We start from the raw sequence: 15905 nt of genomic DNA, 5'->3' as shown, positions 1-15905 counted from the left end.
ATCACCAGAAGGTAATCTCAAGCAAGGTCTGCCACTACTGAAATTAAGGAAGGATAAGAGACCACCTCCACTGAATACCTGTAATATATATAATTGCTGATTTGAAATCAATCAATTAATTAGTCAATTAAAATGGATGGTACGTAATTAATCTTAAATTTATTCCCTTGAATTAGATGATTTACACATGAAATTTCATAAACATTCAACAAGTGGGATTAGCAAAATATAAAATCATCTTGTGATAGAGAACTTTTACCCCAAGAAGGTGCATGGTATATCAGATGGCAAAGTTGGGTCAATTTGTCCATAAGAACTCACTTTAAATCTTGTAAGAATAGTTTATTTCTATTTTTTATGTAATTAACAGTATCGAATCACACGGACCACCAGCTTAATAAAAAGATTTTAAAATGAAGTTTTACATTATGAATAATAAACGGTTAAGTGTTTAATCTAAATTCATGTACAAAGACACCTCCTAAAAAACTTATACCTACTTACCCTTTTGGCCTCATAGGATTACCTGTAGTACTCCCAAACATTCTCTTATTTTACAGAACCAAAAGAATAAAAATAAAAAACAAATAATAAAGAACTTCTATTAAAGGCTAGTTGGCTACCAGCAGAAGTTATATCCTTCTTTACAATTCAACAGATTCATTCAAAATTTCAAAGGAGACAAGCTTGTTCACCACTCATAAACACTAGGAAGATGCTGCATCTTTTATGTTGATGATCTCCCTTTTCGCTATTCAATTAACTGCATCACCAGCCAAACGCACCTTAGCTAACCCAGGTTAATTACCTCCACAGGCCACCTAATCTCTAGGGGGGTCCCAAATCATAGTGCTAAATTTGCTAATATGCCTTATAATGATTGCTTTTATGATGGTAACATAATTATAAAAATATGGAAAAAAATAATGTCATGGAGGTAGAAAAAGGAGCCAGCTAAAGCACTTTCATTGGCCCCATTCTGTGTCTCCTCAGCAGCCCCATGATGTGATCTCCATTTTTCTCTTCCACCCCTTCAATAATAATATATCCTTCCTTTCCTTCCTACTTCTTCTCTCGATCGACTTGGCCAAAACTACTCTTCACCGCAGCCCCATTTGAGGCCTTCATGTCTACTGACAAGGGCAAAGAATTAGGCGAAGGATCGTCGCGAACGGGTCCTGCAGCTGCTGATCAGCAGCAGCCGGCACAGCTGAGCCGGTATGAGTCGCAGAAGCGACGCGATTGGAACACTTTTGGGCAGTACTTGAAGAACCAGAGGCCGCCAGTGGCTATGGCACAGTGCAACTACAACCATGTACTTGATTTTTTGAGGTATCTGGATCAGTTTGGCAAGACTAAGGTGCACTTACAAGGGTGTGTGTTTTTTGGGCAGCCCGAGCCGCCGGGGCCTTGCACTTGCCCGCTAAGGCAAGCTTGGGGCAGCCTCGATGCGCTTATCGGCCGCCTTAGGGCTGCTTACGAAGAGAACGGTGGATTGCCAGAGACTAATCCTTTTGCCAGTGGCGCAATTCGGGTTTATCTTCGCGAAGTGAGGGATTCTCAGGCGAAGGCGAGAGGGATTCCATACAAGAAGAAGAAGAAGAAGAGGAATCAAATGAAAGCCAGTGATAATACTGCATCCAGCTCTCTTATGCAGCCTTCTTGAATGTTCTTGGCTAGCTTCTTAATTAATCAAATGGGTACGTAGAATTGGATTATTTATTAATTTGCTGAATCTAGCCATGAGATGATCAAATCATAGAAATTACTGACTTCGCAGGGGGTACAAAAATTTCATGGAACTCAATTCATGAGTTTTTCATGATGAAGTGGTGGCAATAAGGCTTGTGATTTTTGTTTTTCTGCTTTTCTGTTCTGAACCTTAGATCGTTCCAACGACCTCGTTGAATGAGGAAATCGCTAAAGGAAGAAACCTCCTCCAATTGGAACTATGCATTTATCCCTTCTTGATTGAGGCATCTTGTTTTTCCTTGATAGTAAACCCTAGCTAGGACTAGCTAGTGCTCCAAAACCCTAATTTATATTGTCTCCTTCAAGACAGAGATAGACTTACCCTAATCATATAACTTTACTATGACGTCTTTTACCAACGTTAGGGGCCAATGACAACTATAGGTCTCTCTCTCTCTCTCATGCAAAACCACAGCTCTTTGGTGGTTAATACCCAAAGTTAAGGTCACCTGTTTGTATGTCTACTTTTCTCTGGTTTTGGCCCTTTTAAGGATTTTACAAGATCTTTTGTGCCCGCCATGAATGGCCATTAAGACATGATCATATTATGTGCATAATTTCAATTTTCAAATAACTAAATAAATAAGAAAACAGTAGAAATACAGTTAATTAATTAATTAAGCAACCCATTGCTTATGTATATGATTTGTTTATTTGTGGTTGTTAACACATCAGCATATCAGCTCTTTGTCTTAGATTCTTTTGGATCTTAACTAAATGCATGAACAAATCTCTCCTCTTTATCTCTTGCAATTTTGTCCCAGATTCTCTTCTTCTTCTTCTTCTTCTTCTTCTTCTTCTTCTTCTTTGAATGACCTAGGTATCAATGAAGTTTTGGATCGTCTAGGCTTAGTTAGAAGCTTGCTATGGGATGAAAAACTTTAATGGATCAACGGAAAATAATGAGGCACCTTCAAAAATTAAACAAATCTTTTCAAACTAATAATTGTATCAACTACATATCTTCAGATCAAACATCAGTATATATATATATATTCCTGATTAAGCATCTGTAATTTCATTTTGAGCCTTGTCATCATTAATTAGTTAGCACTAGGCATTCGGAATAAACCCTTTGATTAGTTTCATATCAGTGATCTTTCGCCAGTTCCACAGCCTTAATTACATTCTTGCAAAGATTACTAGACATGTTAATGCGTAATTAATTCCTCTACTTCTCCTAATTTTCTGTTTTCAACTGCAACAGCTATATGATAATCTGAGATTTTGCAGATATGTTGAAGATCATGTGTCCCCTTCGTTCATCATTTGTTTTCAATTTGATCCAACGTCTTCTTGCAATATTACTTGTATACAGGATATAGCTGAAGGAATGGAATCGTATGTTACGTTTCAATATCGCTTGGATTGGGATTAGTCTGGATATGGAAAAATCATTCTATTAGATCAAATGAAATTAATCAATCCTAAGAAGTATCTTGTGTCAAAATTGAGAAATTCTATGACTCAATCTTGAGTATATTATCTTATTTAGTTAATACCCATGTCTACCATGTTTAGGCTGAATGTTTAGTCACCTAATATTCTTACATTATGTTGTGCTGACAGTAGATGCAATGAAGCTTTTGGACTTATTTCTATGGGTGATCAAACATATATTATACATGCATACATAAATTCATTTATATTCGTGGGCATTGGTTACAATACTATATACATATAGAGATTATTGATATGGGAAATCAAAACAATAATATCATGCATATCAATGTAGTTTAATTCATATATAGTTCACAATACATCATTTAATTCAAAGACATTACCTGTTAATTAGTTTATTCTGTTGATTTTGGCATTGCTTAATCATTTCCATAAGCAAAAAATTTTAATTAATTATTTGTCATAACTAGCAGATTATTTCTTTTGTAACCTGTGAATTAATTAATATGTTGCAAATTTACAGGTCCCTCGATATATATATATATATATAATTTTCAGCTCTTGGCAAGCTTTGGTACATTTTTGGAAACTCTACATAGGATTGGATGGATGTTGCTATCAGTGTTCGATGGATCGAGGGATCGATGCTGATCATGATCAAGTCCCCAATCTGTTCTTCTCTTGTTTTTCTCTCTAAATATGTTGCTTAAGCACTATATGCTAATTGTGTAAATGAGGATTAATGCGTGAAGTTGATGCAGACCGATCCGGAAGTTGAAGTACCGATCAGTATGTTCTCTTCTTTCATTAGCTCCCATTTAGCAATATTATATATTATCACATGCAATCAGTCTGATCATTTATAGATCAACATAAACTTCTTCCCACATTTAAAGAAACCCTAAATTTTGCATCATTTCTTGATCACATTAATGTCTATGGCTTTTAGCTAGTTACATCCTGCTAGTTCAGCCAAATAGATAAATAAATGAAGTTTATGTTGAATGTGTACATGATTGTATTTTCCTTTATCTGATCTAAACCCATGTCTGAACACAAGAATTCATTCTTATTTTCCTTCAGAATTATGTATGATGGCATGTCCCACTTTATGATGTGATCTGTCCCATGCACATCATCATCTATATATATACCTTGGTCCACATAGTACCATTGGATTCCCCATATTAATTTCATTATCCTAATTATGTATCTCAACTTGAATATACATACATATATATATATATATATACAGAGAGAGAGAGAGAGAGAGAGGCATTATATAGATATAGACTTAAGCACTCCATTTTTGCCAGTAAAATAGTGAAAAAATAACAAAGTTTATAGTTAAAAGATATTTTATTTTAATCTAATTATTGTTATATATATGTAATTAAATACCCAAAAAGAGCATTTATATGAGTGACCAGAAAGTAGAATCTCTTTGATTTATGACTGACAAAAACAATGTTTATGCTTTGTCCATTGTATAGACACAATTCATGATCTCTCAGACAACAAAATAAAATCTGTCCACACCATAAATGAAAGCCAATTATTGATTGTGATGGTCCACTTCATTTGCTTATATATGCATACATATAGACACACACACATATATAGAACTTAGATTGCCAAATTAATATTTATTTATTTCATAGATTTTTATCCCATATAGATGATAGATAAGAGAAAACTTCCAAGCAGCTAGTAATGGAGAAAAGAATCTATAAAGATGGGTTGAGACCCTAAACCACATAAATTGTTGTGGAGGGTACCTCAAAGAAAATGTTTTAAGTAATATTTGGGAATTGATAAGAATGAGACTATATTTTTATATAGTTGACACCTCGATATGCACTAAACTCGTATGAGTGACTTTTGTCTTGTCGATGTGACTTTAAGTACTCAATGACTCTGATACAAAAAAAAGAAAAAATATAAACCGACAAAAAAATAAACTGTTCATCTGATATTCCAAAATTACGACTTGACGCGCACTCAGCTAGCACTAGCGGCACACTTATTTGGTCGGTATGGGTTCATGTATTTGGTAAGTTGAAATATGAAACCAAAAGAAGAAATTGATGAGTGAACTATTATGTTCTATTGATTTTTATATTGATATAATAATTCTATTGAGTTATCAAGTTAAGTATGCCCTCAACTCTAATCAACACAACTAATCTCAATTATGTGGAAGCTCTCACCTTGAGGGTTTTCAATAAAACTATCAATTAAATCATCCTTCTTCTATTGCTCCTCAAGTTCTAATTTGACTAACTCATTTAGTACAGTACCATCTTTTATTGGAACTTTCGTAAATATTAACTTAAACCAAGAGAATAAAAAAAAAAAAAACCCATTTGTCCTTTCACCCTAAAAATTTGACCCAAATTTTGGGATTCATAAATAGCCCTTAAGGAAGAAAAAAAGTGCATAGGTTAGGGCAATTGAAGGGGTCCTAGCTAGCTAGCTAGGAACACACCTGTGGTCATCAATCAAAGAGAATCCCAGATCTCTATGAATAATTAGGATGGCGCCTGAAGAAGGGACAAGGAGGGGTCTTAATGGAGCATGGGACCATAAGAAAGTCTCCCTACTGGGCTACGAGGAGACAATAAAAGCTTGAAAGCTGATTAGCTTAAAAGACCCACTAATTGTCTCAATAACAAATTAACAGCCTAATCGGTGCCTATCATGCCCTAATGGTGCACAAATTGTGGGTATTGGTTTGTGTTGATTTTGTAGGTGTCATGATAATAGTTTGTGCTACCAACTAATACGATATATTCACTATGTTATTTGGTTAGTTAGGTTGAACCCGTAAAAGTAACTAAAGAGTATATCAGATATTTTATCTAGTTGGTCATCTTTTTTAAAATTTACTATTCACTTGTTCCATAATTTTTGATAAATGGATAGATTCATTATGAATCAAAATTTGGATACTGTCCCTTCAAATAGATTGTTGATTGTCGTAGTCTCACGTGGAGATAAAATTAAATTCATGACCTTACAATATTTCAAGTTCTCGAGCGTATGTAATGGATTGTCTATGTTATTCTAATGAATTAATTTTTTTATTTTAAGATAACAAAAATCGACAAGTTATTTTAATGAAAAAATTTGAATATTTTTATTACTTCTTTAAATTTGGATATATATATATATGTATATATATGTAACATTTTAAAACAAAACTAAAAATGATTTCTCTTGGAGTTTGATGTTCCATGCCTCTTTGCAGATCTGGCCACTGCCAATGCCCACCATCACCACTATCCACAACCACTGCCACTACTACCGTCGGCCACCATCATCTCTGCTACCGCCGCTACCATTGTCTAGATTGAGATTTCCAGACCTCCATTTTGCAAAGCTCCATCTTTGATTCCCTTTTCCTACAACTGCTTCTTCTCCATTTTAGCCCTCTCTTTGCAATTGCTTCTTCTTCAATTTCCTCTCTCTCTCTCTCTCTTGATCGGTCGGTCGGTCTGTCAATTTGCCAGAACCCTAGGAAGGAGTTCCGGCAACTCTGCCACTTTACTAGAGCTCTTTTTTCTTTTCTTTTTTTTTAAATTTTAATGTAATTATAATATATATATATATCATATAAAAATATATTATCTTTATAACCTTAGATAGTATTTCATTTACCAAATGTAAATTAATAATATTATTATAAGTTATTATTAATTTTATCTCATCGTTATTTAATATAGATACCAAACAAATCCTAAGAAATACAAAATTTGAGAGGAAAGAGCCTTTTCCTGTTTTGGCAAAGAATAAGAGAGTGTGATTCCGTTCTAGCCAGTCCTATCCAAATCGATATATATTTTTTATTTTAAATATAAAATTTTAAAAATACATATTTGCATATATATCATCCAAAAAAAATATTATACTACAATTTTAATAATATATTATATAATTTAATTTATATGTATTATTATCGCAAGCGTTAAAAACTGGTTAAAACTTTTGAATGAATCGTGGACCAAATCATTTTTTGATCAATCTCGAATTAAACTAATTTGTTCAAATCGATTTCTTTAGTTTAAACTAAAACTTAAATTATTTTTTTTATAAGTAAATATTTCATAAAAAAAAAATTCAAAACATTTATAACTTAGTGTTAAGACATATCTTGAATCTCACAATAAAAAATTAGAAAAGAGAAACTCTAATCAACGAATATATATACATTCTTCCTAACATAAAGAAAACATATACAAAAGTTAGAGGAAACTTTATATGACTTTATTTTAAAATTAAATTTTTTTATTTCTTATAATATTATAAATTAATAAAAAAAAATATTCCAAACAAAATTCTAAACCCTAAATATTCCAAACAAAATCCAGGTAGTGCATGGCACAAAGGCAGAGTGCCCTTTTAAGCTATCATCAAATTGAGCCAACTTGGCTCAATTTGGACACCCTATGAATGCCCCATGAACAAAGTCCCAGACAGCTAGAGCCACCTATGTGATATTCTTTTTTTTTATACTTCCAAGGCTTTCTTGTCCTTGGAAGGCAAACATTGGTGGGTAGGCCACCTGGCCAGTCAACTCTGTCATGCAGATTTGGGAGGTGGCAGTTTCTTAAAAAGGAAATTCAAGATAATACCCATAGTATATTTTTTTTTGTTTTAGTTTGACAAATATTTATCCTATTAATTATTTATAATATTAAAAAAATTATGTTAAGTGTCATTCAAGACAAGTATTACACTTAAACTTAAGATCTCAAATCTTTATTTAAAAGAAATCATATTAAGTTTCGTTCCAAATAAAGTCATAACTCTACTATTATAAAACTCATTAATAATATAGCGACGATCAAGTATTATATTTAAATTTAAGATCTCAAATCTTTGTTCGAAATAAATTATGTTAAGCGTCATTCAAGATAGAGTCACCAACTCCTCTATTATTAAATTCATAAATAATATGACGATAATCGAGTATTACACTCAAATTTAAGATCTTAAATCTTTATTCGGAAAAAATCATATTAAGCATCATTCAAGACATAGTTATCAACTCTATTACTATCAAATTCATAAATAATATAACGATAATTAAGTATTAGACTCGAACTTAAACCTCAAATCTTTGTTCAAAATAGTGTCACCACCACCTTGTGTGGTGGAGGATTCAAGAACCAGAATTGGCATCTGCTTTGGCTTGATGAAACTGAAAGCATTGAGCAGCAAAGGCTAGGGTTGCAGCTGGACATAGTCCATTTTGCTGATTGTGTTCACAATCATCTAGCAAGTAGCAACAACATATCTACCAAATAGCAATGAATCAGGTCCCCAAATGCAGAGAAAATGTTCCCTAATATGCAGGGAAGAAGACGAAGGAAAGTACTAAAACAAAAGGAAGAAAACAAGATGGGAAAGTAATCAATTGAAAGGAGAAACAAATTTTCCATTCATCTCAACAATGCAGTCTATTGTATCTCAAACTACAATGTGCAAGCTAAAATAATGGTCGACGCACAGCTGGGTACTGGGTTAAGAGCGAAAACAAAGGGCTAATTCTACAACAGAACAGGAGCCTGTTTCTACGAAAACAATCGTCTTCAAACTACCAATCTAGGTTCCTCCACAAAATGATCTTCGGCAAGTTCCTCAAAGTTCAAGGTTCTTGCTACGTCAAAAAAATGGGCGACTGCTTCCTCAGGTGTCCCAACAAGAACCCCATGACCCAAATTGAGAATGTGACCTCTTGGCCCTGCACAGTTCACAACCCTGCCAAATGGATTCAATGAGCTGGATTAATTGGAATCACAATTAGGGATAACACAAACAGCAATCATAAGCATTAATTTCATTAGGTGACGGCTAAATGAATTCTAGATCTTCATGAACTATTCCTTTGGTCTTCATCTCCCTCTTTTGCCATAAATTTCTTTCATTTTATTTTCTAGCCTCACAAGTGCTTCTATCAGTCCTCTTTTCATATATCTAAACCATTTTAATTGTTGCTCCCTCATTTTACCTTAAAATAGGCGTCACCCCAACCTTATTAGTAATCTCGTTTTTTGTTTGGTGTAAGTTCAACCAAACTGCAAAGTTTATTGGCAAATCCAGCCCACCAAACTGCAAAGTTTATGGCAAATCCAGCCCACATGTTCATGCATCAACAATGTTTTCTTTTTTGCCTGTTTCTGCCACACCAGATAATGAGTTATCTGTGTTTGAACATCAAGATTTTCGGAGGCTGCTGGCTGAGACAACCTCAGATCTGTGTCAGAATAACAACCATACATGTTGTCGGTGTCGAATAGCAGATGAAAACAAGGAAGACACAAAGGCAACACTACTCTTACAAGTCCACATATTCTGAAATATATAGCTATATGTATTGAAGAAAAATACTAAATAATTGAAACCACCTATCCCATTATGTGAGTGTCGACTTTCTTTCTGGTCATTCCTAGTGACAAATATTTTGGTCTAAGCACCCGGACAAGCAAGTCAATGGGGCATAACTTCTTTCACATACAACTAGTAACCATGGCCTCTTGATGTTATTAAATAATCTTACTTAAACAATAATCAGAAGAAGAGGCAATTCAATCCCAAGCTTTAGCATTTCAAGTACAGGTCCAATCAACACTACAGAAATAAATGATAGGAAATGTTCATACATGAATTTGAGTTTGCATCACAAACCTTTGAATTTCATCAGTCAAGGCCGGAAGAGGAGAAAACAAATAAGCAGGGTCCACATTTCCTTGTACACTTATTTCACTGCCCAAACGCTTTCTTCCATCAGCCATATCCACCGTCCAGTCCAGCCCAATCACATCGACTCCAGTTCCTTTCATCTGCTCAAGAAGGCCCCCGTTCCCATTAATGTAGAGAACAAGTGGGGTTCCAGGGCACTTTTTCCTTACTAGACTCACAATCTGCAATGTCAACAAGTCCATAAGGTGACTAAGAGGGAAAAAAGCAAAAAATGACCAGTGGTAGCAGAACTGTACATTATGCTGTAGAAGTGAAAAACATACAAGTGGAAACTTTCCTTGGAGCAGATTCTGATTCCTAAAAACAAGTGACTAGGTGTCAATAATAAAAAGGTAAAGAATATAGTTCATAGTCAGAAGTTGCAAATCACTAAGGGGAAGAGATCCTTTGGGTGTTCATGGACTTGTGTAACGCCTTGCCTTTTTATGCTATATCAATACTAAGACCACACAGAGGTGTTAGGGGAAAATCCTTGACAATGGAAGCTAAGGACCGAACTTGAGTAGCTAGATGGCTAGGATTTCCCAACAATGATACCTTTAGCACGAATGTAATGGACTCCCACACTTACGCAGGCACATCTTTGGACTCAAATATCTGGATTACAAACTACAGTGCATCACCCTCTAGCACGTACAATACATCAAACCCACTAATCTATAGTGTTTCGTGGGTAACTTACATACATCATTTGTAATACAACACGGAACATCCGTGGGATACTCACACACCCCTTACAAACTTTGAGTATCCTAACTGCTATTTACAATACACCAATTGGATTACATGAGTATACAACAATCAAAACTCAAAGCTAATCGAGCATCACCTCTTTTCCCTTATTAGAACTGGAACCTGGAGTACTTGGCACATTTGAATATGCCGATATGAGATATGAAATATCTCAATGAGTGATTCAAAAAGGAAAATACATGTGTGCAAATGCAATATGCAGTATGAAATCTCCCCCTGTAGTAACCATGCCAAGGTGTTGCAATCACTCCCGCTGGTCATCATGTCTAAACTCATCGGCCCCACCGCACAGGCATGTGATCCCTCCCGATCACACATGATGACCTACAACAACTAGCCATAGTCCACAAGTACCATGATGCATGAAAAATAGAAAAGTATGCTTCACACAAATGAAACATGAGATGAAAGCTACCAATCGCACACAAATGAATCAACAAATGGCCAACATGGAGCAAGAAGGATGCAGGAACCACTCACATTAACTATTTATCTTTGGAAGTTATTGTTCAGTTCACAGCAAACGAACTTAGGTTTCTGCAAAAAACACTAATTTCTGTAATTCAAACATCAAATATTTTTACATAATCTTGTTCTACTTGAATTAACCGACTTTTCTGGAAATTTGCAGGTCGAGAGGAGGCTGCATGAGCTGCCAGAAGATGGCCCGCGCGCAGCCTCTGCCGGTGAGTGTTCTACATGCACCGCCTCCTTCTTCGGCGACGATGAACAACTGCCTCTGTTTTTTGCGCTTTTCTCCTTTATTTTAACTCTAATTCGACTTCCGTTTTTTCCTATAGCCCTCTCTCTCTCCTCTACTAGAATATAAGTTTAGATCAAACTTCCTTGTTGTTTTCCGTTAGTTTTGGTCTGAACTCCAACGAAGCTCTGGAAACTCCAGCGAAACCCGTTCTCCCTCGTTTCTTTTCCGATTCCTCCTCTTCTTTTTGCAGAATTTTCCCCTTTCTTTGAAGAACAAAATCCTCTCTTCCACTCCTCTCAAATGGCCAAAAATCTAGCCTAAATTCCAACCCGAATGCTTTGTTCTTCACCCCCAAGGCCTTATTTATAGTTTTTCAGGCCAATCATCTTCCACCAAGTGTTCGGCCACCTAGTGCCATAATTATTACATTGCCACTTGCTCCTACCACCTCATGCTCCGTTTTGCGTCTCATAATTACTTCCAACACCATTGGTTTAGTTCGTTAATCTAATGGTCTACTTTTGGGATTTCAAGAATTATACCTTGGCCCAAGCTTTTCGAGTAATCGCACTTAGACCCCTTGCCACTCTCCCTTATGCCCCTAGGGAAAGGATTTATTATGCCAATACCCCAGAATTTTAGTAAATTACACTTGTGCCCCGAGTTTTCTTGAAACTACACTTCTACCCCCATTTTGGAGGCTGCTCTTTTGACCCAAAATTTCCGTAACTCTTTGAAATGTTCCATTTCCTTATGTATACAGGCTTTACAAAGTTTTCGGGTATTACAACTGGCCACAGTTTAAATCTGTAATCTCTATTCCTCAACTTCAAATGAATATTTTGTTACACATTTCTTAATAACCTTAGCTAGTGTACATCAAGGACTTAAAATGTTTACAAGCATGCATAGCCAGGAACTGAACTGGAATGGTTAAGAATGAACTTGAACCCTACCGGCAAATAAGTGAATGAGCAAGGGATCCAACATTCCTAAATTTCTACCTTGTAGTTATTCTTCTCAACTTTAAAGTTTAAGAATTAGTAGTTTCTCCTGTGCTTCTCAATTAAAATGACAAACCCACAAGCACTTAAAATCTTAAAAATAAAGTGCATTAAGCAAGCCAAAGGGTAGCTTGATTGGCATAAATAAGCTTTGCTGAAGCCAATCCACAGAGAAAGAGCAATATGTTTATAACGTTAGTGCAAGAGCAGTTAATATATAGCTAAAGTTATGCTCAAATGTCAACACGGCAAGATCTAATAAACTGTCAGTATTACTAAAGGAACTCAAATCACCTCTTCAATGTAGGGCCTCGACCACTGCTCCCACATATTTGGGGGTAGTTGCCCTCCCCATGAATCAAATATTTGTATACAATCAGCCCCAGATTCAACTTGGAAAACAATGTAGTCTGACATTGCCTTTGTTAAATGGGAAAGAATAGACCTCAATACATGTGGTGCAGTATGGCACATGCTTTTTATGGTGGTATATGTCCGAGTTGTACCCCCTTCTACAATATATGTTGCAATTGTCCAGGGAGCTCCCACAAAACCAAGAATTGCTGCCTGTCCCTGAACCTGAATAAGTAGAATAACATGAACTAACAGCAAAATCTATACAATTATAAAACATGAAAAATCAAACTAGCAATAAACTAGAACTTTAGACCACCTTTTACTTCATGAGATAAATAGTAAGCAATACCTCTTGGCGCAAAATTCTGAGAGATTCTCCTACAAAATTAAGTTTCTCCAAGTCAATTGGATGCATTGATTTCAAGCTCTCCTCAGAACGAAGTGGCGAGTGAATAACAGGACCCTTCACTTCTTCTATGTCAAATGGCACACCAAAAGCAGGTAGAGGGGTAAGAATGTCGGAGAAAATAATAACACCGTCAGGACGGAAAGCTTCCCATGGCTGCAAAGAAATTTTCACAATGAGATCAGTTGTCTCTGACCTCTCTCTGAATGATGGGTATTTCTCTGCAAGCTTTCTGTAAACAGCCATATACCTTCCTGCTTGACGCATCATCCATGCTGGAGGCCTGCGAACAGGTTCACCTCTTGCAGCTTTCACTAACAGCAGATCTGAAATTGATATGCTCAATAAATAAAATGAAAAAAGAAGACAAAGAAGAAGAGGAAGAAAGAAAGTCCTGCATATTTGTATAAAATTGGAGAAAATGCAAGGGGAAAATGGTATCAACAGAACATAAACACTAGTAACTTAATAAAATTACAAGTGGTCGGTTCAGAAAATGAATATCATCTGTCCAACCAAGGTTCATAACCACTAAATCATTGAGGGTAAAAGTACTCCCAAAAAAGACCATATCATCATTCAGGAAATTTCAGAGGAAAAAACTATACTTATGGATCTTGTTCTGACAAACAGGAATGAACTATCAGGCACTGGATTAATTAGAGATTTCAGAGAAATCTTTGTGGATGGTCGCTAATGGAAACTTGGTCACCTATCTTAAACACGTAAAGAATATATGTTTATTAAAGCTACTTTCTAAACCAACTGAACTACAATCATTGAAAAATAAGGTCCAAGTTGAAAGCATTGACAGGGGAAAAAGTTAGGAATGGCAAGCAATCACATTCGTGCAAACGATTCAGATGGATACTTCCCACGAGAAACAATGTAGGAACTCAATGCAAGAGTCAGTAGATATAATTCAATCATAATTTCTTCTAATTCTAATTTCCTTGAGCACTTTTAGTATAAAATCATTTAGGAAGCTTATGATCATAGAAGGGGAAACAGGTGCAAAAAGTATACATCCATCAACTTGTAATAGGCACTTAATGTACAGGTAATGTGAAACTCCATGATCTGCCTAAACTCATTTCATACTTCCAGGCACCAAATATCGGATGCATGAGAAACAAAAGATTATGCCAATGCCTCACCTTGGATCACTAGAGTACACAAGACCTTCTATATCATGTCCAATGAAACAACAGGAAAACAACTTAAATTCCTTCATCTGACTATATGCAGAAGGCAGGAATTGTTTCCTCATCTCCCCATATGGAATTAGCATACTCAAGAAGAGGCTTAGGTAAAATTATAGTAGTGACTATTATGGTTTTCCTTGACAAAAATAACGAATGTCAAATCTTCTATTGCAAAAATATACTATATCAATCAACAGGTTCAAAAATTTGAGGCAGAAAACTAAAACAACAATCCAGTTATAATGCAGGAAACTACAGAAACAAACACCACAATCTTGAAGTAGGGGTTCACAAAGGAGAAAAGCACACAATGTGGAAACAACAACATAGCAAGCCTTTATCCCACCATATGAGGTTGACTATATGAATTCTAGCTCTCCAATCATTTATATCCATGACTATATCTTTTGTAAGGGATTTATAACTAATATTATAGCTAGGGTCAACCAAATTTTTCTACATCTTCCTCTACCTCTTCTACTAGCTACTTAATTGTTCCATTCCATCCATTCTGCACAAGAGCCTCTATTGCTCTTTTTTTTTTTACATGATCGAACCATCTAAATCATGTCTCACGAATCTTATCTCCAATATAAGAGCCATTTTGACATTAATTCGAATAACCTCATTCTCAATTTTACCGTTTTTTGTATAACGGCACATCCATCTTAACATCCTCAATACAGCCTCTCAACACATTAAAATTACAAAAGCAAATTTTATTGGACCATTCAATTTTCCGAAAAGAAAATTTCCTCACGATAGAGAGCTGCTGGAATTTACAATCTTTCAACGACACTACCACCAACTGTTGAGAAACTGCAAAGGTGAATGCATCCGATTGGGGAAAAAGAAAAGGGAAACCCAGAGCAGGAACATACCTGAAGAGGAAGAGGATGACGAGCAAGCCCAAGGAGACTTGTAAGAATCGAATTTTCGAAGAGAAGCCGAGAAACCATGTGGAATTTGGTGACCGGAAAGAAACCCCAATTGTACAAACAAGCTCGAAGATTTCCAGCCCAGATTGCAACTATTCACACTGCAAACACCGTATTGCAGGGTCAGAACATGGAGCTTCGAAGAAAAAAGGAAAAACACCCAAAACCCAATAGAGAGAGAGAGAGAGAGAGAGAGAGAGAGAGAGAGAGAGAGAGAGAGAGAGACCTGCTTGAAGGTGAGAAACTCATTTGGCGAAACAGGATTTGGAAATGAAGAGAGAGAGTTGAATGGACAGTGTGTATGAAAGGGGTCGATGATCTTTCGCGCTTATCTCCGTCACTTCTTCTATCTCCTTATCTCTCTCTCTCTCTCTCTCTCTCTCTCTCTCTCGGTCAACTGATTCGGAATTCTCTCCGAATGCTCTCTGTGATCAGAGATGGACCGATTATCCTTATCCAATTGGTGCATCTTACCCTACTGGATTGTACCCCGTCAAAGTACCTCATCTTCTTCGGATAAAATCCCAACTTAGCATTCAATCTTTAGTTTTAAACATCAAATTTCACGAACCTTAACAAAACAAATTGGTCTGCTTTTGCATTAGAAAAAAAATTGCTCTT

At 35.8% G+C, this 15905-nt stretch overlaps 2 protein-coding genes across 3 annotated transcripts; one reads left to right on the top strand and one right to left on the bottom strand.

Moving 5' to 3' along the window:
• Positions 1-993: 993 nt before the first annotated feature.
• LOC127792072 (protein LIGHT-DEPENDENT SHORT HYPOCOTYLS 10-like) lies at positions 994-4012 on the top strand. 2 transcript variants are annotated; one of them, XM_052322402.1, is made up of 3 exons: positions 994-1315; positions 1394-1700; positions 3677-4012. In XM_052322402.1, exons 1-2 carry the CDS (start codon positions 1127-1129, stop codon positions 1664-1666), a joined length of 462 nt encoding a protein of 153 aa, XP_052178362.1. In that variant the 5' UTR covers positions 994-1126; the 3' UTR covers positions 1667-1700; positions 3677-4012. The 2 variants fall into 2 exon arrangements, with proteins under 2 accessions (XP_052178362.1, XP_052178361.1); XM_052322401.1 differs by having other exon boundaries at positions 994-1700.
• A 4556-nt stretch (positions 4013-8568) lies between these two features.
• On the bottom strand, positions 8569-15703 carry LOC127792071 (uroporphyrinogen decarboxylase 1, chloroplastic). Its single transcript, XM_052322400.1, has 6 exons — positions 15511-15703; positions 15228-15385; positions 13085-13467; positions 12673-12957; positions 9844-10079; positions 8569-8916 (listed from the first exon to the last, which is right to left on the bottom strand). The coding sequence occupies exons 1-6, from the start codon at positions 15531-15533 to the stop codon at positions 8748-8750; spliced, it is 1254 nt and encodes a 417-aa protein (XP_052178360.1). The 5' UTR covers positions 15534-15703; the 3' UTR covers positions 8569-8747.
• Positions 15704-15905: the final 202 nt, after the last annotated feature.

This window comes from Diospyros lotus, chromosome 15 (genome assembly GCF_014633365.1).
Source record: "Diospyros lotus cultivar Yz01 chromosome 15, ASM1463336v1, whole genome shotgun sequence".
Classification (NCBI taxonomy): domain Eukaryota; kingdom Viridiplantae; phylum Streptophyta; class Magnoliopsida; order Ericales; family Ebenaceae; genus Diospyros; species Diospyros lotus.
The sequence above is the reverse complement of the archived record's forward strand: the minus strand, read 5'-3'. Positions and strand labels throughout refer to the sequence as shown.

Bases quoted from the DNA above. Each gene is read 5' to 3' on its own strand.
- LOC127792072 (XM_052322401.1), top strand. From the start codon at position 1,127: ATGTCTACTGACAAGGGCAAAGAATTAGGCGAAGGATCGTCGCGAACG.
- LOC127792071 (XM_052322400.1), bottom strand. From the start codon at position 15,533: ATGAGTTTCTCACCTTCAAGCAG. The intron at 12,958-13,084 runs GTATTGCTTACT...CTACTTATTCAG, and splicing joins TCAGAATTTTGCGCCAAGAG to GTTCAGGGACAGGCAGCAAT. The intron at 10,080-12,672 runs GTGATTTGAGTT...TTGACATTGCAG, and splicing joins CGAGGCCCTACATTGAAGAG to ATTGTGAGTCTAGTAAGGAA.